Source organism: Tripterygium wilfordii, chromosome 2, assembly GCF_013401445.1.
Source record: "Tripterygium wilfordii isolate XIE 37 chromosome 2, ASM1340144v1, whole genome shotgun sequence".
Lineage (NCBI taxonomy): Eukaryota > Viridiplantae > Streptophyta > Magnoliopsida > Celastrales > Celastraceae > Tripterygium > Tripterygium wilfordii.
Window position 1 is genome coordinate 1,231,644 of NC_052233.1, and position 20,871 is coordinate 1,252,514.

Below are 20,871 nucleotides of genomic sequence, written 5' to 3' on the forward strand. Positions count from 1 at the left end.
AAGTAAACCCACCAATCATTGCGGTCCAAGAAACCACATTTCTCTTTGGCATTCCCAAGAACAAATATTGCACCTCCTCCACATCACCTGCCCTGCAATAACCAGCTATCATAGAAGTCCAAGTAACCACATGTTGATCCTCCATAGCCTCAAATAAAACCCTTGCTTCATCCATTCTACCATTCTCTGCATACCCTGCAATCAAATTCAAAGAAACAATATTCTTTGCTGGCATCGTGTCAAAAACATTCCTATATTCCTCCAAATCCTCATTCCTAATCAACCCAACAATCAGGGAGTTCCATGACACAATATTCCTCTCCGGCACAAAGCCATCGCCTCACTCAGCATCCACAGTGCATATAACCCCACAACGTAGCATTTTAAGTAACAATATTTCTATCGGGCATGATATCAAAAAGCACCCGCGATTCATCAATAAAACCATTTTTGGAATAACTCGTGAGAAGTGAAGTCCAATGGACAATGCGACGATCGGCATCTCTCTCGGGAATACTCTCGAGCAGGTGGGGGGTACTTCCTTGAGTCTGTGATTGGAGAGTAATGGAGGAGCTGGGAGTCATATCGAGCAAGTTTCCGGTAACCTCTGTTAAGGTACGTTGTTTGGGACTTGAAGAAGCGAACACAGAGAATATCGTCGAAGATTGAGGGAGGTTCTCGAAGCAGAGAGAGCGAAGACTCTGAAACAAATGGCGGGCATTAACGACTTTGTACAGGACGAGACGATTTGGACTTTCGAGTCTTTTGACGTGTAGGGTTCAATTTACTCTCGAATTTTCTTTTTGCCTTCTTCATGTAATAAACTAGGTAAAAAAAAAAATTCACATTAAAAAAATGACCTTTTTTCCTTATTAAATTCTGTTGAGGAAGTCGTTTCGTTGTCATTGGAAGTTTGCAACGATGGAGTTCTTGGACGAGGACGCCAGGCCCAAGTTCCTCTTCCAATCCCGCACATCGCCTTCTCCATCAGAAAGTGATCCACAAAGTCGCCACCAATCTCTGAACAAGCCATTGATCTTCGTCGCTGTTACTTTATCTACTCTTCTTCTGCTCCTCTCGCTCTTCTTCGTCGAATCCGAGCCTTTCAAATCCCTAGTCTTGTGGGTCTCGCTCTCCCTCCTAATCGGCCCCTTTGCCCCATCTAACCTCACCGGAGGAGATATTCGCGTCGGTCAAGGTCCAATTTTGGAACCTCCTCTCGTTGACGAGCCCGAACCGTCGACGAAAAAACCACATCTGAAGAAACGCCCAAAACCCATGGCTGCGTATTCGACTCCGATCATTGAGAACTCAAATGGGTCGTTGAGCAAAGACCAGAAGAGTCGTGTTTCGGAACGGAGCGGACATGAAGATTTTGAGGAGGATTGGACCGAGGAGGATTTTGAGATGTTGAAGAAACAATTGCTGAAGAATCCGGTAGGGAAACCTAGGCGATGGGAAGTGATAGCAGAGGCTTTCAATGGGAGGCACAAAGTGGAGACTGTGATCAAGAAAGCAAAGGAAATGGGGGAGAGGAAATTGAACAATGGGGATTCATATGCACAGTTTTTGAAGAATAGGAAGCCAATGGATGTGAGAATTCAGGAGGAGGTCAATGAGGGAGGAGTTATGGAGAATGTTGAGACTAAGAAGAGCACTGAAGGTGTTAATGCGGTGGTGTGGGCTGCAGGAGAGGACATTGCATTGCTTAATGCATTGAAGGCATTTCCCAAGGATGTTGCAATGCGATGGGAGAAGATTGCAGCTGCTGTTCCAGGGAAGTCAAAAGCAGCTTGTATGAAGAGAGTTGCAGAGTTGAAAAAGGATTTTCGGAGCTCCAAAGCTAATGCTGAGGGTTAGATGAACTGGAATCTTGTGAGTTATATGTTGGTTTTTAACCATTCAAAATAAAGTTGTGTTGGTTTTGATTTATTACCAACTTTTGTGATTCTGTTGACATTGTGTTCTTAGTTCTAGCTGAACCGTTCTATTTCAATTCATCACCAATTGTTGCAGATTTTTTTTAATGGAAGCCGTATTTCCTAAATCTTAGCTACTCTTGGTAGAGTTTATGTTATATCCTTACGCGCTAACTGTCCAAAATATGCCAGTTTATAAGCTGCAATGAAGCTGTGTTTAGTGAAGCTTTTAAAGCTAATGCTAGTTTATGCTTGATAATTTAGCAATAAGTACATGAATGTATCATGCACATAACATAAAATACAAAGAATTAAGTTCAATTATTGTAGAAGGATCAATAGTTTGTTCTTTATTTGATTTTTTTTAAAATTTAGCCCATTACTGGCAATATCCTTTTGAATTTAATCTTGTACCTTTCTTGCTATGTCAATAGTTGGCGAGATTAAACATACCAATAGTTGGTAATTCATCCTTTCAAAATCTTTCTTCCGTACCTCTAAAAATGGTCTTATACCACTCATACAATAATTGCATCATTCCACTATGGAAAATATGCTAATCTAAGATGAAGAGATTCATTCAATAAAATTGAAAAATAAACACTTTTCAAAGTAATTAATTTTAGGACCATTCAAGGTGTTTTTTTTTTTTTTTAAATTTATAAAATTAGCCTTTTAATGAAATTGGTAGCTGATATTTTCTAGTAGATGTTGTAGGGTGCTAAGTGCTAACACATTCCCTACACTCAGTCGACCCCGTTACCCTTTCTCTGGATCCATAGACCATTCATTTTTATGGTTGTCAATTGCATCTAAACGGTTGGTGGCGACTTCCGAACTCTTCCTATAGTAGAAATAGTTTCATTCATAAAGTCTTTCACATTCTAAATATTTTTCTAGTCTAATAAGAGATTTTCTCCAATTCGCGTTGTAAACCTGGTTGCGACAGTGTTGAATGCGACTTTCTATAGAGAAATTAGTAATATTGTCACGAGGAAAAGCAAACTGCATTTATTCGAGAAGGTGAGTCTTGTAATGATCCATATATAGTTGTCATATGATTACCAAATAGAGGTCCATTCTGAAGGAGCTCTAGAACAGTTTCATGGAATACAACATCATGGACTTGCTGCCAATGGTAATGGTGGAAGGAATATGCTGCCAGTAGGAGGAGCAGGTAATTATTACGTGTGCAAGGAGGAGCAGGTATCTGAAGCCCCGCACTTGGGGGATGCTACCAGTAGTTTAGTTACAGCAACTGCTCCTGTAGTTGACTCAGGTACCCCAGAGCTGTCCACATTAGTTGAGGCAATCAATGTTATTGAAAGTGCTTTGCTCAAGAATTCAGCTGTTCATGATGCAATTCAATCTGGATCGAAGAATAATGATGACAACCTGCTGCCAACATCTGATGAATTCATAGCTGATTCATTGGCTCTGTTGGATGTGGCATCAAAGGAAAATAAGGATAATGTTATGCCCGATGTTGATGAGAATTCGGTAAATATTCGGTTGTAGTTGGATCTGCTGAAAGTGGAAATGGTGGTAAAATGTTGACTTCAGCAGGCGCACCTTCTACTGAAACAAGCAATGGTGCTGAACAAATTAAAGGATCTCGGATTCCTGATTCTTCTGAAATCCAGGTATTGCTCCTTTCGGCTCTTGATTGTTTGTTTAATTTATCTTTCTTTTGTCTGCTTCTTGAATCTTGCATTTGTCAATTGAACAAATTTCTGTACTGAATTGATGTGCATCCTCTTTTAGAGTCAGCTCTGCGAATGTCCCAAAGAACCTCTTTGTTGAGTTTCTGCTGATTATTTGATGTGATAACAAGCTCCAGTAGCTAATTCCAGGTCGGTATTATTTTATTATGAAGCTGTCACATTTTTAGTGGATTTTTTTTCCCGCTAGCTTCACTTGAAGCGTTATCATCTCAAACTGTTAACCTTTCTATATACCCAAGATTTTTATTTCTTTTTCTTTTTTTGTGATTTATTATTTCCTAATTTTGCTCGGTGAATTTGATCCTTGAAGTTTGGCTCTTCAACCTTTAGGTTGTGAATGATCTAGATGGCACTGTATAGTAGAGTTTTGGTTGTACAAACCTGAACCCAGAACTACACATATTAGTATATTACAATATTATTCTGTCTTTGTCTGGAATGCTGGTATATAAGACCTGTTGGAACTCAAATCGTCTTAATTTGGTTCTGAATTTCTGATTGTTTTTCTCCCTGTGAAGGATTACTTTCTCCTGCACTTCTGTTTGGAACATTTCTCTGCAGCCTGCCCAAATTCCATCTTTGATTAATACCCTCTTATCTTGAAACTGCTTTTTGATAGTCATTTTTTTTTTTTTTTGCATAGGCTCATCATTACTATTCATTGTTGCATATGGACATTGTTGTCTGACGGGATTGATTTCTGTACATATTGTCCTCCCTAGGTTTTAGGGTGTTTGTATAGATCAGTTCAAATAGTTAGAGGAGCATGGATGCACGGTTTCTTTCCGTGACTCTCAGTAGATTCTCTCTTTTTTTGGAATTGTTATTGCTTTTCGAGTCCTTTAGGCTTTAGTTAAAAGGTCGAGCCATGTCGTCATGGTTAAGTCTGTCTCCGACTAGAGGGGTCTTTGGTGCATGGTCAAAGTTGAGTCTTATCCTAGGAAGCATGGACTCGGCAAAATGGGTGCCGAGTCCGCGTCCAATTCGCACTAAGTGCGGCCACGCAGTTGACGGGTGAAAATACGGCTTGGACGCGGTCAATCCGCGTCAGAACAATAAACAGCAATTCGACTCACCTGTGACTCGTAGGTGACGCGGATGGGACTCGGTTTTTCACTATACACATATCGCGACTGAGTCTGGCGTTATCTTTCACATATCGCAATTCGCAACCTAGCCCTAAGTCTTCAGTGTCTTCTCTTCAATAAGACCTGCTCTGGAAATCGACCTTGGGTGTTCCTTTCTGTGCTTGTTGGAAATCACGATTCGTCTCCTCTTCAAATCGACTGAGTCTGTGGCTTCTTCAATCGCGACCTGCTTTTCTCTGGAAATCTACCGAGTCTGTGGCTTCAATCGCGATTGAGACTGAGACGGAGACTGAGACTGAGGTATGTGATGGATCTCTTTTCTTATATTCTCCAACCTTTCTCTTCTATTCTCCCTGTGGCTTCAATCGCGATTGAGTCTCGAGCTGCTCTGTTTCAGGTGGAAGTCACAACCTAGTCTGTGGCTTCAATCGGGAGTTTTTCATCGATTCTCCCTCCACACACGACCTCTTCTGTGACTTCAAGTATGTGATGGTGATATTCTCTTTTCTTCTCCAACCTCTTCTTTGCACCCGTGAGCTTCAACCTCTGCCATCGACCTTGTCTGTGGGTTTAATTTGTTTTTTTTTTTGGATATTATTGTGTTGCTGCCTTTTAGATACACAATCAATGAGTTCAAGTGGAAATTCTACAGCCACAGTAGGGAGTACTACAATTGATACAGATACCAATTATCCTCTTTGGAAATATGTAACTGTGTTAGATAGAGCTGGGAAAAGGGGAGGAAATGTCAAGTTTTAATGTAAATATTGCCATAAAAATTATGTGGGATCTTATATTACATTTTAAAATTCTAAATACATGTATAAAAAATATATATAAATATTTTTTATATGTCAAGTCCCCGCACTCAAATACAGGATTCTTTGAGGTTTTGCCAATCCCCATGTCCGCGCACCCGCTTCCCGTGTCCCCGCATCTGAGTCGGTGCTTCCTAGGTCTTATCTGCCACGTTGGCGTCAAGGTAGATGCTCTGCTGCATTGTCCTGTTCGAATGCATTTACAGGGTTACTTTTATTTCGCATTTAGGCTAATATGTGGATTAGTGTATCTCTATTGGTTTTTTTTTTTTAGCTGTAATGGCGATATATATAATGCTGAAAATTATGATTTACAAGCAAACTTTGATTATGTTTGGACACAGTTGGTTGTGAATGTGTTATTATTGTTCGATGCTCGCTTTTGTTGTCAATCGGCAAGCATTTCGCCATTGGTAATTGAAATCGGTGAGTTGGTTGTGAATAGCAGTTTCGATTTTAGATGCAATTATGCTTGATGGCCGCTATTCCCCTATGAACCAAGGTTTGTGGGAATGACTTGAAATTTTGCTGCTCAATTTTTTTGAGGCAAATCATGAATGTTGGTCACTTGTATCATATACTTAACTAGCAACCAACCCGCCGCGCTTGGCGGCGGTTTATTGGTCTCTCATGTGTGTCTGAACTGAAGTCTATGCTTTGTCACATGTCTTTGATACACTTTGATATATGATTTAGTATTTTGGAGTGTAGCTGGATTTGTTTGCATAGAAGTGTATCACAGTTCTCGTCTCTGTGAAGGAGACCATTCATTCTCGCGAATTTCATTGGGATAAACTGCCAATTATTCCTTTAGATTAATGAGACATTTGGAATTTCTGCATGAGAATGGAATTGAAATTTTCAAGATTTCAGTTAATTAGTAGTCATGAGTGACTAAACCATTCTTTTGTCCTTGCACATTAGAAGGATTGACGTTGGAATTTCCACATTCAAAAAGGATCACAATATTTGACCTTACATACAAAAACATTTAACACTGGTGCATTGGATCCAATAGCATTCCGTTAGATAGGAACTGATAACTCTCGCATAGAGTATTAGAACGGAAATATCCGTTAGATAATGAACTATTGGTTATAAGTCATCTCTTGCGATGAATCAACAATTCGAAGTGTTTTTCTTACGTATTCTTGATAAACCAGCATTTATATATAGATGTAGAGGAATAGTTAGAGAAATGAGAAATCGATGTGGAGATGCATCATACGAAGGGTTTTCTATGAGATACAAACAATTGCTGATTAATGAGTAGAAATGAATGAAAGAAATGACTACCTCTTGTATAGTTATAAGTGCAATTTTAAAATTTTATAAAAATTTCTCTTTTTTCTAAAAATTTTAAAAGGTCGGTTTTTAAAAAAAATATGTAATTTTTTTGAAAATAATCAATCCATCTGTTCAATTATTCGGTTTAGTTTTCTGGAAGGAGTTCAATTCTCATTAGAGCAATCAGGCACGCAATTTACCTGTGTCGTCAAAAACAAAACATTAACATTTTTTCATCTTGATATACACGGAACGACATCGTTCGTAAAGGACACGGAACGACATCGTTCTTGCGCATAGTTTTTGCCTTCAAATGCACGTTGAATGAGATGGTAATGGTCTATTTTCCACTGACAAACGCCTCAAAACCAAAATCGCACTCCCCTTTGAAGTTTGATCACCAAAAGCTCTCAAATTTCGCAACACAAGACCTCATTCATCATCCATGGAAGAATCACACGAAGGAATTCCAAAACAACAACGAAACGAAGAAGAGCCACTGAAACAAGAACCTAAAGCAGATCCTCCACCACAGTCACCGCCGCAAGCGAATAGCAATAAAGGGTGGGGAGGCTGGGGAATCTCCGCTTTCTCTGTACTCACAGATCTCCAAAAAGCCGCCACGGCCGCCGCTGAAGAGATCTCCCGCAATGTACGCTATTTTCCTCCCCTTTTTCTCTATCTTTAATCGATTTATGTTAGGTTTTGATTTGCCAAAATTAGGGGATTCGGTACGGTCATTTCCATTTCGGTTGAGTGTCAGATCTAGCTTGTAGGTAGCTTGCATCTGTAGTTGAGTTGGAAGATCGTCGGTAGATAAAGCACACGTGCTATAGATATATACACTGATTAGTGGAGTATAGTCATTCGTTAATGCAAAACTAATTAGAGAAACATTTGTTAAACTTGAATTTTTTGGGGCTTGTTTCCCGAAAATGTAGTTTCTCCGTAAGTCTCCAGTTTTGTATTTTGTTATGCCTTTTTGAGGCTAATTGAATTTGGAATTGTTAGAAAAGTAAAGTTTCCTTCTCAATAGATTCGTTTGTTCAGTATTTAGTAATTTCACCCGAAAAACCTTAATTGCTTATCTATCGCTATTGTGGGGTTGAGTTCTTATGTTAAGTCTTAGATTGCAACTCAACTGACATGATTCGAACGTGAAAATTTGAGCCACTGTGAAATTTGAACTCCGCTACTGACTATGGGACGGCAGGATGAAAATTTTCTATGTAGTTTCTATCTTGTAAAGGCTTGATGGTAGATGGTTTGAGTTTTGTTTGAGTGGTTGTTCGTGGATTCAGGCTGCTGTGGCTGCAGAGAAGGCAGCAAAGAGCATTGCTGACATGCAAATCAGTGCTGAGGACTCAGAATCTTCTAAGGAGGAGAAAGAGGCTGGAGATAATGAGGAGGGAGAGGCAGGAGAATCTGCAGCTGAAAAGGAAACTGATGATGAGGATGACAATGCCCGAAAGTCTGTTTTGGATAAATTGGAGAAAGCTAGTGAAGATTCCATCCTTGGCCAGGCAAGTCTTGTTTGTATCAATATGTGCAATTGTAGTATCGTCCCTCTTTCTCCATTATGATTATTTCCCTGCATCCTCATACTAATTTTTGAGATGCGTGTATCTTAAGCTTTTAGTTTCCCTTAATTTACTCCCTTTCTAGTCTTTTAATTTTTCTTTCCTCTTTTTACCCGGTCCTGAATCTTATTTGTTTGTTACGTCTGTAATCAATGAGTGCTTGCAAATCCTACCTCTAGAACTTATCTGTAGTTCTTTTTTCAGCTCCACAAAAAAATAAAGAAAAAGATCGACCTCTCAGGGTTAGCATATTCTTGATATATTCATACTGCTTTTTCTTTTTTTATTGGAAGATTTTTTAAATGCATGTATTCATCTAGAAAATGAGTGTAAATGAATGTAAGGTTGCGTACATCCGGTCTATCCCCGATCCCGCCCATTGCGAGAGTTGTTTACTTTTTTTGTACTCATTCAGAAAAGCTGGCATTTACCTTTCTTTTTTCTATTCTCATAAATTTGAGGATGCTTCTATTTTAATCATTTCAGCGTTTGAAAGTTCTTGATGATTCCGTGGAGAACTTCGCTTCAGGAGCATGGCAGGCACTAGGAAATGCTTGGAAAGGGGGGACCAATTTGGTTCAGAAGTATGTAACCATGCAGTTCAATGCATTTTATTTTCTAGAGCTTATTGCGAATTTTTCTTAGTTGAAATAAAATCAGTTCACTGAAAAGTTCTTTTCTTTATGTTCTCTGTTTTAATACATACATAGCAAGTTGAAGCTGATTAATATATGGCTAGAAAAAGAGGGATTAACAAAATAAAGGCACTAATACAAAGATGCACATTGAAGACCTTATTGAACTGATTAAAAGTTTACTTCCATTCTCCTCATCGTTTAGATCTCTTTGAGGTCGTCAGTTGCTAATTCGTAAAATACAAACTCATTTATGATGAATGAAATTTCAGATGCAAATATATGTAAATGGAAATGTAAATGTAAAGGCTGAATTGATACTGTGTCGTTGCTTCTGAAAAAGGAACTCTGAGCCTTTATTTTATCCTCTATCATGGCATGCACCACCCAAGAAATGCTCATTAGCAGAAGAGCTATCTCCCTTTGTTTGTCAAACCACACAATTTAGCATCAGATGATAGTGATACGCCATTGCCTCTTTTCTTTCGATAAACCATAAGAAGTGTCTATTTGCAAAGTGATTACCTTGTCTACTAATATTTTTGATGGTTAAGATCCTTTTCCAAGTGATCTTGAAGTGAAAATAAGCAACTTTGGTGGGGACTACTGGTTAGAATTTAGAACGTATTATTATTCATTTTGAGTTAGTTAGTTCCTTTGCTGCAACTTTTTACACAGACATTGTGTCCTTGTGCTTCCATGTGATACAGATGTTTCTATCAGCATTGTCCAGTAGCTAAAATTTGTATTCAAGAAGTAAGTATTAAAGAAAAGATGAAATTAGTACTTAGACTCATACTTCTCGCCCGATAATGATATTTTAGTCTGCTTAAGACAGGCAGCACTTGAATTTGTGTATTTAATTTTCTTGAAAAAGAACTTGGATATGATTTCTCCTTTCCTTGTAAGATGAAAGCAATTCTTTTTGCCGAAATGAGACTTAATATTTTTGGCCCTTTTGGAAGGGGTTGAATTCCGAGAAGGTTGAAAATGTGATGATAATCTTACACTAAGGCTGGAATAACATAGGGCGACGATAATATTTCTTACCCTCTCCTTGCTTAAAGGTTCCACAGGAGTTCTTTTTGGGCACTAGAGTTATTTATCTTTTTCTGCCCCTTTCTTTCTAAGATATCCTGGGACTTTACCAGTGACTGCATCCTTTTTTCCATCCCAATTTGAGTGCTTTATAATTTTTTTTAACCCATGTTACTAGATGTGCTCTATTGTATTCCTATTGGAATCATAATGGATATAATGTATGGTTGACACACACAGCTTCAGCTATTTCTGGATGAAAGAGTGCTTAAGATTATAATACTACAATTAGATGCTTTAGCTTTTAGGTACATAACTTAATAAGGAACATAGAGAAATGTTTTAATGAGGAATTGACTGTAATTTTGAGAGTGGAATTATAACTCTACAATTAGATGCTTTAGCTTTTAGGGATATAACTTAATAAGGACATAGAGAAAGGTTTTAATGAGGGATTGACTGTAATTTTGAGAGTGGAATTCTTGTGGTGGAAGAAATTATGGTGGGCTCTACCGATTTTGGAGTTATTAGATTATATAACTAATTGTTGCTGTCAACAAATTTCTAATTAAACAAATTTTCTTTTGCTCTTTCTCTAGGCTTGAGCATTCTGCTGTGAACCTTGCAGAATCTATACAGCATGGTAACTTACCTGGAGCAGCACCATCCTTAATTGAGGTTGGCACATCCCTCATTAACTTTGTCTATGAATGTTGGTGTAGTTGCTTATTTATTGTCTTCTTGTTACAGACTGGAAAAGCTTTTACTTCAAAGGGAATGCAAGTGCTTGAATATGTAGGGAAAGAGACTATGGATCTATTGATCACTGAGACTGGTATTGAAGTTGAGAAGGTTTATAATGACCCAGAACATCACACTGATGAGGATCGATTACTTGAAGATGTGACATTTGATCGGTGTTTCTACATTTATGGTGGTCCAGAACAGTTGGAGGTCACTTCCGATCTTTGAATTTGATTTATTTATTTTTTTGCCTTGCTAGGTCGGTTGAAATTGTTGAAACTAATGCTTTCAGGAACTGGAGGCATTGTCTAGCCACTATGCCTTGTTATTTAACCGGAGAAAAGCGAAATTATCATCTGAACAGAAGTCCATATATGATGGGAAGCTTAAACTGGTCCAGCAAATTTTTATGTTGAGTAACAAGATTGATGGGAATGTCTTAGAGTCGGACAAGGGGAAGAAAATAGAGACTGGAAGTGAGGGAAATGGTAACGAGATGAAAAGTCTACACGATTCAAGTGTCAATAAGGCTGCTGACATGGCTGTAGGGTAAGTTATCTAACACGAAATAATTATCTGTACTTCAGCCTTAAAGTTTAAATAACATGTTGAGCTACATTTGGTATAGCCTGTGCTTTATGCGTAGATGTGCTATATGGCTCCTTTCTTGACATCCAGCTGCTGCTTTGCCATGTTCTTGGAACTTATCAAGCACATTCAAAATAGGTTATGGAGATTCAAGATCTATATGGCTAAACTGATTACATATTCTTATTATAGCTTTTCTTGCCTTCAAATTTTAGGGTTTTACATCTTAGTTCGTGCCTCCAATAAGAATGGTGTTGTGGATTGAGTTCTATAGTAATTTTAAATATTATTACCAGCTAGCTGACATTAAGGAAGTTCATGTGTCTTTTTGATAACGCTTAATCGTTTGGCATGTGGAACCATAAATACTACTTATCTCCTGTACTAACCCCTTTGAGACTGCTGCTACATCTGATGCTTTCTGGACATGATGCAGGTTCACAAGTACCTTGGCAGAACTGAAGGCTAATGATATAATTCAAAGGACTGCGGGCAGACTAGAGTCTCTTCATTCGGAGGGGGTTCATGTATGGATAGACTTTGGAATATATAGGGTTTTTGAGCCAATTACTTATTGACATAACTTCTATCTTGTATGGTAAATTAAACTTGTTATAATTTTCATTGACTTTGCAGAGAGTCTCAGAAATGTGTTGTTTTGCGGTGTCTCAACTGCTAATGGTTGGTAAATCTATCATATCCTTTGCAAACGGAATTGAGGAAGAAGATGCTGATATGGATATGATGAATATTGACTGGCCTGCGGATTCTGTTGAAAAAGCAAGGATAATCCGAACAAAGGCACAAATGATGACCGGTTATGTTGAAGAAGTTTCTAGCAGTTTTATCACTGGTTGGTTTTCCTGCATTCCTTTTGCATTATTATCTTGCCACTTATTGATACTACTCTGAGCCTGAGGAGTAGCTGAAATGATTGCTAGTGACTGCTTATCCAGATTCCATGTTTTTTTTCCTGCCATTTTGACCATAAAATATTTTATTTGCTGAAATTTTATCTTTATTCATTTTTTAGGTGTCTTCCACTTGATATTAGCAATATAATGTTCTAGAGAGGTAGTGGTGTATTTTGATAGCTCTAGCTCTGAGATTAAGACCTTGACAATTGGAAATGATAACCGTCTAAAATATCGTATGTTATGTTTTAAGAAAAAGAATCATTTGTTGATGAGATTGGTTTGTGAAACCTTGATTGTCTTTATCATGATATTCCATGGCGTGTTGGAATGCACCAAGACTGCTCTGTCATTAACAAGAAAGCTCATGTCAAGTTACTTATAGCATATTCTGATGTGGCAGTGCCACTGTCATGGTCGTAGAACTATTATCAGTCGTAGTCTGTCTAATAATTGGAACCGGTTGGTTAAGTTGTCCAGTAACTATTTCCCTTAGTGCCTCCGTTGCTCCATGCCACATGTGTAATTATATGTTTGTAGAGTTACCTTGCCCCAAGTCTTTCTGTATGTGCATCTTAAGAGTCATAAAATGATAAAAGCAACGGTGATCCTTGTTCCTTAGTGATCAATAATACCAGTTCTGGCTCTAGTAAGGCTCGAGGGTTATTGGGATTACTTGCAGTGACCTGAGATACATGTGAATCAAACTATTTATTGTCACGTCAATACTCTCCTGATACAAAGTAAACTCATTAAGAGTTTGTAAAGACAACACCAATAGCTTTTAATTCACGTACTTCCATATTTCGTTTTAAACCCTCGTTGAATGATCAAAGAAAATATGGCGTTTCTCTTTTCTTTTCTGTTTTTCCTCTCCTTTATCGTTTCCAATTTTTAGGATGACGATATTTCTACTGTTATATATATACAAGTAATGGGAATTGAAGGCTCATTTTTTTTTTTAATTCCTAATGCTCAGGGATATCTGACGTGGCTGAAGCTTATCTTGCGGCCATTAAGGCTACAAGTGTTGATTCTCAAGAAGTTGTTCCGCAGAAATCTATCCAAGAAAAAGCCAATGTCTACTCAGAAAATCTCACAGCTGATAAAAATATAGCAGTGGCGAAAATCCAAGACGGGCTCCAATACCTGTCTTACGTGGTCCTTTCAACTTCAATGCCTACTGCTTGAGAAATTAGATTCTAGTTTATCATAGTTATTCAGGTAGCTAGTTAGTTGTATTTTTGTAAATAGTTGTAACTGTGATACATACAGCATAAGGTGCATTGCATTATCTCATTGGGTTGAACTCCTTTAGACTAAATTTGAGATCACGCGTTTCTTCCCGATCTTAAGGGCCGTAATCTGAGATGTGAATCTCAAATTCTGGATCGTCCATTTCCGTTGTTTGAAATGGTAACTATGGTAACAAATTTTATGTTTTTGTCACTGATTTGTATGTCTCAGATGCAGTCAGTTACTGATGTTTGAAGTTGAATGTGAAGAAATTCATTCCCAGTTTTAATTTTGGAGCAATATATATGGGCAAGCAAGCTTGCTGCATTTGTAATTCTTCCATTTTTAGTACTCGGAATATCAATGGGTTCACAAAGATCGTCGCAAGCAGTGCAATGTAGATGGTGGCGGATAAAACAGGTGATAAAGGAATGGGATGAGAATAGAGAATACAGTCCTTGCAGGCGGACTTGCGCTGAAAGACCGACTTACATGGAAGTCTGTACTGAACTTCGGTCAAGGTATTAATGGTGAGATTGCTGATCGGAGATTCAGACCAAGATTTCATGGAGATTCAGACCAAGATTTCATGGATGCACTTGCAAAGGACAAACTTGCATCGATCTTCTGCTTCCTCCCGTTATTTAGGTTAATTTCTTGGCAATCTTAACTTATTTTATGGTCTCTTTATATAGCTTAAGAAGTCTGAAATGATAAAAATTATCGTGGACATTTATCACTTGTCACTCTAAGTAATAAGACTTCGAGTGATTATTACTCCTCGGTCTCAATTTTATCTGTCATCCTTTAAAAATTCAACTTCTTAAAGAGACATGATTTAATATAATTCAACTATACAAATTAATCATGTTATTCCAAATTTATGCTTACATATGACGGTATTTTTTGTTTCCTTAAAACAATGGAAGGGTAATTTTAGAATACGACAACAAAATTATTAATTGGGTTTAGCGCATATAGGTCACTAAAAGATACCTCCGTTTGCAATTAGGTCATTGAAAGAAAAAAATTTCAAATTGAGTCACTAAATGTTCTGAATTTCAACAATTAGGTCACTCCAGTCAAATTCCGATCAATTTCATGTCGGAAATTGCTGACATGTCATAAATTCGTCTGAATATAAAATAAAATTGCCATGTGGAATATTAAAAAATAAAAAAAATGATGTGGCTTTTTAAAAAATTAAAACGAAAGTGAAATGTGGCATTTATCAACAAAAAAAATAAAATAAAAATAATGAAAATTAACCAATTCTTGCAAGCCCAAGTAATTGGGTTTGAATTTCGACTACATAGATTGAAAAAGAAGAAATGGTCACTGGAAATTGAGAAATCCACAAGCAAAGCTCCATGAAAGTTCGTTGTCCGTTCACTACACCAAACCAAACCAATTGCTGCATCATGGGCCAGTCACTTCCTCTCCTCCACCACCAGCAGTGGTGGCGCCATAACCTCCGACTCAGAACCTTTGTTTGGTTCGAGCTCTCTGATGCTGTCGGCGACCTCGGCACCTTCATTCCCTCAGCACCTATCCACCACTTCAATCTTCACTTCCCTCTACAACATCGCCATCGGAATCCTCTTCGGTGTCCCCATGCCTATCCAACCCATGAAATCAATTGCCGCCGTTGCTATCTCCGAGTCTCCTCATCGCACTCCTTCTCAGACATTCAGATCTAACAAGTTTGATTTTTTCTTCTTCTTTTTTCTTTAAATTTTCTCCCCTTTTCATCTTTTAATTCATTTTGTTTATTCTTATATCCAGGTGTTATTTTTAATTTTAATTTTATATTCCATGATGGCACTTAAATGACAGGTCAACAATTTCCGGCGAGTAACTGACCGGAATTGGATCAGTGTGGTCTAATTGTTTAAATTTAGAACATTGAATGACCTAATTTGAAATTTTTTCCTTTCAGTGATCTAATTACAAACGGGGTATCTTTCAGTGACCTATATACACTAAACCCATTATTAATTAATGAAGAAAAATGATTTTAGTTTTGGGATTGCTCAAAATAAAAGAATGAACAACCAAAATGGAACACGGAGTAGTATTTATTGCACCATTAATTTATAAATATTATTTTTAATCACTTTATATTAATTGTTTGTATATTTTCAGCCTAAAATAATGGTTGAAGTGAGCCCAGCCCAGCCCACTTGCAGCATCTACTTGAGTTGTGTCAAAGCCTAAGCCCATTTCCCAGGCCTTTAATGCAGATGCCATGGCTTCATCGCCATCGCCACCCCCACCATCTCCATTTGTCATTTTCACCAGCTCATTCGTATCACCATCACCAGTCTTCCACTTGCAAGTCGAATGAATTTTCTTCAGCAGCCGTCCACTTGTCACTTGTGGCCAAACTAGGACCTGATGACTTTCATTTTATCCACTCGAAGCCACCGGCTGCTTCTCATCTTCTTTAAATAGACAAGTTTGGAGACCGACAAGACACACATAGCAGAAGAAACACATAATTGGTAGCACAGATCATATCGTGACAGAGAGAGAGAGAGAGAGAGAAGTGGGCCAGAGGAGGTTTCGGGTAATTCTCTTGCTAGGTAATGATGTAACCATTCTATTGTGTTTAATGTATTTGGCTCGATTAATTATTAACGTTGATTGCTATGCTTTATTGAGTATTGAATCTCGATACTTAGCTATCATTTAGATTTGATTATTCCGATGTAAATTGTAGTAGATGTCCATACTCAATTTGGGACTAGCTTCTTCCGATTTAATATTTTACCTAGACGTAGATGTCACATGCTAGGGTTTTTGTGATCGCTACACAAGTTACCATTGATCTTAATGCGTTATTGTTTGTCTTAACCAGTCTAGATGCCCATGGTTGGTTGCAATTCAAGGATAGACGTAGTGAGTTAGATGCTCATGACTATTACATTAATTAGGAAACTTGATCTTTGACATGCATGAATGAATTGGTAATTGTCGGTTAAATGACCTAAATACAATAGAGTTGGTGAAATCGGAACCCTAGTACTTTCGTCAATTTGAATTTTTGTATAAATCTTGATTTGTTCGTTGCAATATATTTAGTATAATTTCTTAATCTTATTCTTTTAAATTCGGAATTTTCAACCCATGAACTATCTTGTCTTCCATATTTGGTAATATTTATTAGCGAATGTCGAGATAAATTAGACTAATATTCAGTTCCTGGGTGTCGGGGCTTTGCTATAGAAAAATTACAGCAGAGTCCACTCTATAATCATTTCAAGGGTGCAAATTTTTTTTAAAAAATAAATTTAAAAATTATATTTGTATTTTGATCGATTTTACGAATTCAATGGTATATTTTTTGTTTCAAACAAAAATCAAATTCAATATGAAAAATGCATGACAACTATGAACCGTTAGATATAGATCAAAAAATATTACATACATTTTTCATATTGAATTTGATTTTTGTTTCAAACAAAATATATATTGATGGATTCGTAAAACCAATCAAAATACAAATATAATTTTTCAAAATTTTTAAAAACATTTTAAGCCCTATTAGTTCTTGAGGGTAAGACACTCGTATTTACCATATCTTTCTATTACTAATTCTTATGCTTACAAGTATAAATTAATTTTGGAATCGTTATATTTTTAGTGGTCTTAAACCAAAGCATGTGAACAAGTAAGAGGTAAGGAAATGTAAACGAAAGAAACAAGGATTTATAAAGGTTCCGAGCTTTTAAAGGTCTCCTACGTCCTCTTCCTAAATTTTCAGGTTAAATATTTAAGATTTATAACAAACAAATGAATTGGCCGGTTCATTGGAAGTAGTATTTGTGAAGTTGAAGATCTTAGATGGTTGGAGAGCCGTCATGACTTGACAGTAGGGGTGGCTCGAGACCCGGCCCGAGCTCACAGGCCAAACCCAGCCCAAGCCTGAAAAATTGCCAGGCCTGGGTAGCCGAAGAAGACTTATTTAGCAGGCCTGGACTTGAGTTTTTCAATGAGGCTCAACCCAAAGCTCGAAATAGGCCCAGCCCGAAACCTTAAGCCGGTGGCCCAATACCTATTACTTAGAAGTTAGAATACATATTTACATGCATCTTTATTTTTTTTTATAATTTAAAATATTAGATATTAGAGTAGAGTAGAGTACTAGAGGTTTACCATGCAGAAATAACAATCTACAAACCAACCATTTCTAGATAATCTATATAGCCATGGGAGACGTCGATCCAGCCTTCATTCAAGACCCTGAATTCAGGCCAAAACTTGAAGTCATCAATGAAGCTGAAGGAATCCCAGTAATCAATCTATCCGATGACTCCAAACAACTTGTGTTAGAGATTGGGGATGCTTGCAAGAAATGGGGTTTCTTTCAAGTTATCAATCATGGTGTGCCACTGGAATTACGTCACAGAATGGAGAAGTTGTCCAAAGAATTCTTCCACCAGCCTTTGGAAGAGAAGAGGAAGGTAAAGCGAGACGATGTTTGTCCGTTGGGCTACCATGACAGTGAGCACACTATAAATGTTAGGGATTGGAAGGAGCTCTTTGATTTCTTAGTAGATGATCAAACTGTGGTTCCAGTCTCCTCTGAACCAGATGATCATGAGGTGAGGACCTTGATTAATCAGTGGCCAGAATCCCCTCCTGGTTTCAGGTAACTCTTGATCCCTATTGGGTTTTGTCTCAAAATGTTCATAATCATTAATGTCAAAGCTTATCCCAATACATTTTAAAGTACATAAGAGAGAAATTAGTTGGAATCTACAAAGAAAAAAAAAAAAAGAATACAGTCTAATGCTGTGTTTGTGTCTGAACTTCTTGAATTGATGATTGAGATGAGTAGGGAGGCGTGCAAAGAGTATGCTAGAGAAGTGGAGAAATTAGGACACAAGGTGATGGAGCTCATATGTTTGAGCTTGGGGTTGCCCGCGGACCGGTGTCGTGGCTACTTCACAGACCAAACCAGTATTTATAGGCTGAATTACTATCCTCCATGCCCTGTTCCAAACCTAGGTTTTGGTGTTCAACCACACAAGGATGCCAGTTTCTTCACTGTTCTCACTCCAGATTATACGGTGGAAGGCCTAGAAGTTAAGCGCAAAACCGACGAGCAATGGGTTCGAGTCCAACCAATCCCAGATGCTTTCATCATCAATCTTGGTGATATTTTTCAGGTAATTAATGTAACTAGTTAGTTGTTCTTTGAACTTAATTTGTGGAGCCAAATCAATTTTCATCTGCTGAGTTTCTTTGGTATGAATTAAATTATTATGTCCAATTTGGATTGCAGGTTTTGAGCAATGATGCATATGAGAGTATAATGCATAGGGTGGTGTTGAACCCTGTGAAGGAAAGACTTTCAATGCTACTCTTCTTCTTCCCTTCCCACTATGTCTCAGTGAAGCCATTTGATGAGCTAGTCAATGAGCTAAATCCTGCCAAGTATAAGGCCCACAATTGGGGAAAGTTTTTTGCTGCCAGAAACCTCAGTAACTTCAAGAAGCTCCCCAGGGAAAATCTCGTAATCCAGCATTACAAAGTATCACAGTAAACTGTTGATGTATGTACTATGAAAGGCGGCCTCTTCTAGTTTGCATGCATGTCTGTAGTATGTATTGTTGGTTTGTTTTAATTGTATTACTTGCTTTATTATATTTGGGTGGCTGTAATGCTTTGTCCGGTTCTTGTTCCTAAGCTGTAATGCCTTATGTTATAAGCTCTGTAACTTTGTTCTATGGTGTAATAAACGAGCTACCTTTCAGTTCTTTACTTGCAAAGCTGAAGTGCAAGTGTGATCTGTTGCTTGCACAAGAAGTAACAGACCTCCATATTGCGATATAAACCCAGTGTGTAATGTACGTATTTCCTTGTCTAAACTTGACTATCCTTGTAAGACATTGTACGCTTATTCCAGTCTAAGTCTAAGCCCCAACCTGTAATAGAGCTTGCAAAACAAAACTTCATGGGCTCGTGACTTTAAAATGTATCTTATTAAGTCAAGGGAATTCATCGACTTATAAAATGTCCATTAAATCTTTGTTTTAGCGATGTTGGACTTTCTTCAAAAAAAAATTTCCCTCACTTATGGGTCCGGTCAAGCCCACCAAGTGGAACCGTGAGTCACATAGGTACAATCTACGTACAAGTTAAACAACGTCACTCTGATAGTATATTAAGAAATACTAATGGATTCTCTTACCCAAAGTTGACTATCATTGAACAAACTATTTTCCATGGGAGAGGTTGATCGAGCCTTCATTCAAGACTCTGAATTTAGGCCAAAACTCCAATACATCGAAGGTGAAAAGATCAAGTCTTTGTTAAACTTCAACCATACAAGTTAATTCAAATCCTTATATAGCCAATCAAAAGTTAAGCCCCAGATCTGATACTATGGATCCGGGGGCTTTCAAATTCATAGATAATTTGAGAGTCTCAAATTCTCAAATCCTCACCATTCAACTAATCTAACGATAAATACACAGTCACGTGTCCCCTCCAACTTTCCGTTATTTTCCAGTTACGATTTTAAAATTTTAAAACAACATTTGTTCTCTCCTAAGAAATAACAGTCCCTTCTCTCATCTCCATTTCTCAAGCTTCTCAAGTTCATGGTCAAGGGTTTCAATCCAAAGCTATTTTCCTCTGATATGAGATTGCTCTCTCTTCTGGGTGTGGCTTGCAGTCCATGTTATTGGTTCTCTTTCAGTTTTATTTCTCCTTCTTGCGTATCGGTGTGGCTGTTTTAGTGCTGGGTAAGGCTGGGTGTTCTTTTCTTATTTTCTTCTTTGTTGTTGTAAAGCTTGGTTTGGGTGGTTGGTCTTTCTTTTTCCCCCTTCCTACCGTATATGGCTGTGAATGCACACAAAGTGTTTGATAAAAGTCTCCACCAATTTGCATTGGCACAAACTATTTTAAAGTCTGTAGAGATATATGTTAATCTGAAAACCAGTCCAAACAATGTCATTCAAAAATCCCAACACTCAAACGAAATGTCAAGAAACTGCACAAATTTCAAATTTTGGTAATCTAAGCTATTTCTAGATAAAGATTGGGTTGAAACTTCAGGAGGGAGAATGCCTCACCTGTTTGAAATGTCCTGTTTGAGAAACCCTTAATATCATATTTGTCTAGAATTTTAGGAGGGAGAATTACCCCTTAATTTTCGTGAAAATACTTTGCGAGGGAAACACTATATTTGGAGAGGCTAGGTGACTAATGTACAACCTTTGGATTAATTGAATGGCTGGGATTTGAGACTCTCAAATTCTTTGCGAATTTGAGAGCCCCAAATCCCCAT

At 37.7% G+C, this 20,871-nt stretch overlaps 3 protein-coding genes across 4 annotated transcripts; all 3 read left to right on the top strand.

The window, feature by feature from the left end:
- Positions 1 to 891: 891 nt before the first annotated feature.
- On the top strand, positions 892 to 2,047 carry LOC120014497 (transcription factor MAMYB). The gene has a single exon (XM_038866465.1). It carries the CDS (start codon positions 922 to 924, stop codon positions 1,858 to 1,860), a length of 939 nt encoding a protein of 312 aa, XP_038722393.1. The 5' UTR covers positions 892 to 921; the 3' UTR covers positions 1,861 to 2,047.
- Positions 2,048 to 7,175: 5,128 nt separating this feature from the next.
- On the top strand, positions 7,176 to 13,784 carry LOC119983017. Its single transcript, XM_038826663.1, has 9 exons — positions 7,176 to 7,488; positions 8,138 to 8,359; positions 8,903 to 9,000; positions 10,689 to 10,767; positions 10,840 to 11,043; positions 11,126 to 11,382; positions 11,858 to 11,948; positions 12,058 to 12,274; positions 13,315 to 13,784. Exons 1-9 carry the CDS (start codon positions 7,282 to 7,284, stop codon positions 13,524 to 13,526), a joined length of 1,587 nt encoding a protein of 528 aa, XP_038682591.1. The 5' UTR covers positions 7,176 to 7,281; the 3' UTR covers positions 13,527 to 13,784.
- A 2,211-nt stretch (positions 13,785 to 15,995) lies between these two features.
- LOC120015648 (protein DMR6-LIKE OXYGENASE 1-like) lies at positions 15,996 to 19,340 on the top strand. Of its 2 annotated transcripts, none has more exons than XM_038868174.1 (4): positions 15,996 to 16,140; positions 17,768 to 18,225; positions 18,415 to 18,745; positions 18,862 to 19,340. In XM_038868174.1, exons 2-4 carry the CDS (start codon positions 17,783 to 17,785, stop codon positions 19,120 to 19,122), a joined length of 1,035 nt encoding a protein of 344 aa, XP_038724102.1. In that variant the 5' UTR covers positions 15,996 to 16,140; positions 17,768 to 17,782; the 3' UTR covers positions 19,123 to 19,340. The 2 variants fall into 2 exon arrangements, with proteins under 2 accessions (XP_038724102.1, XP_038724093.1); XM_038868165.1 differs by having other exon boundaries at positions 16,001 to 16,156.
- Positions 19,341 to 20,871: the final 1,531 nt, after the last annotated feature.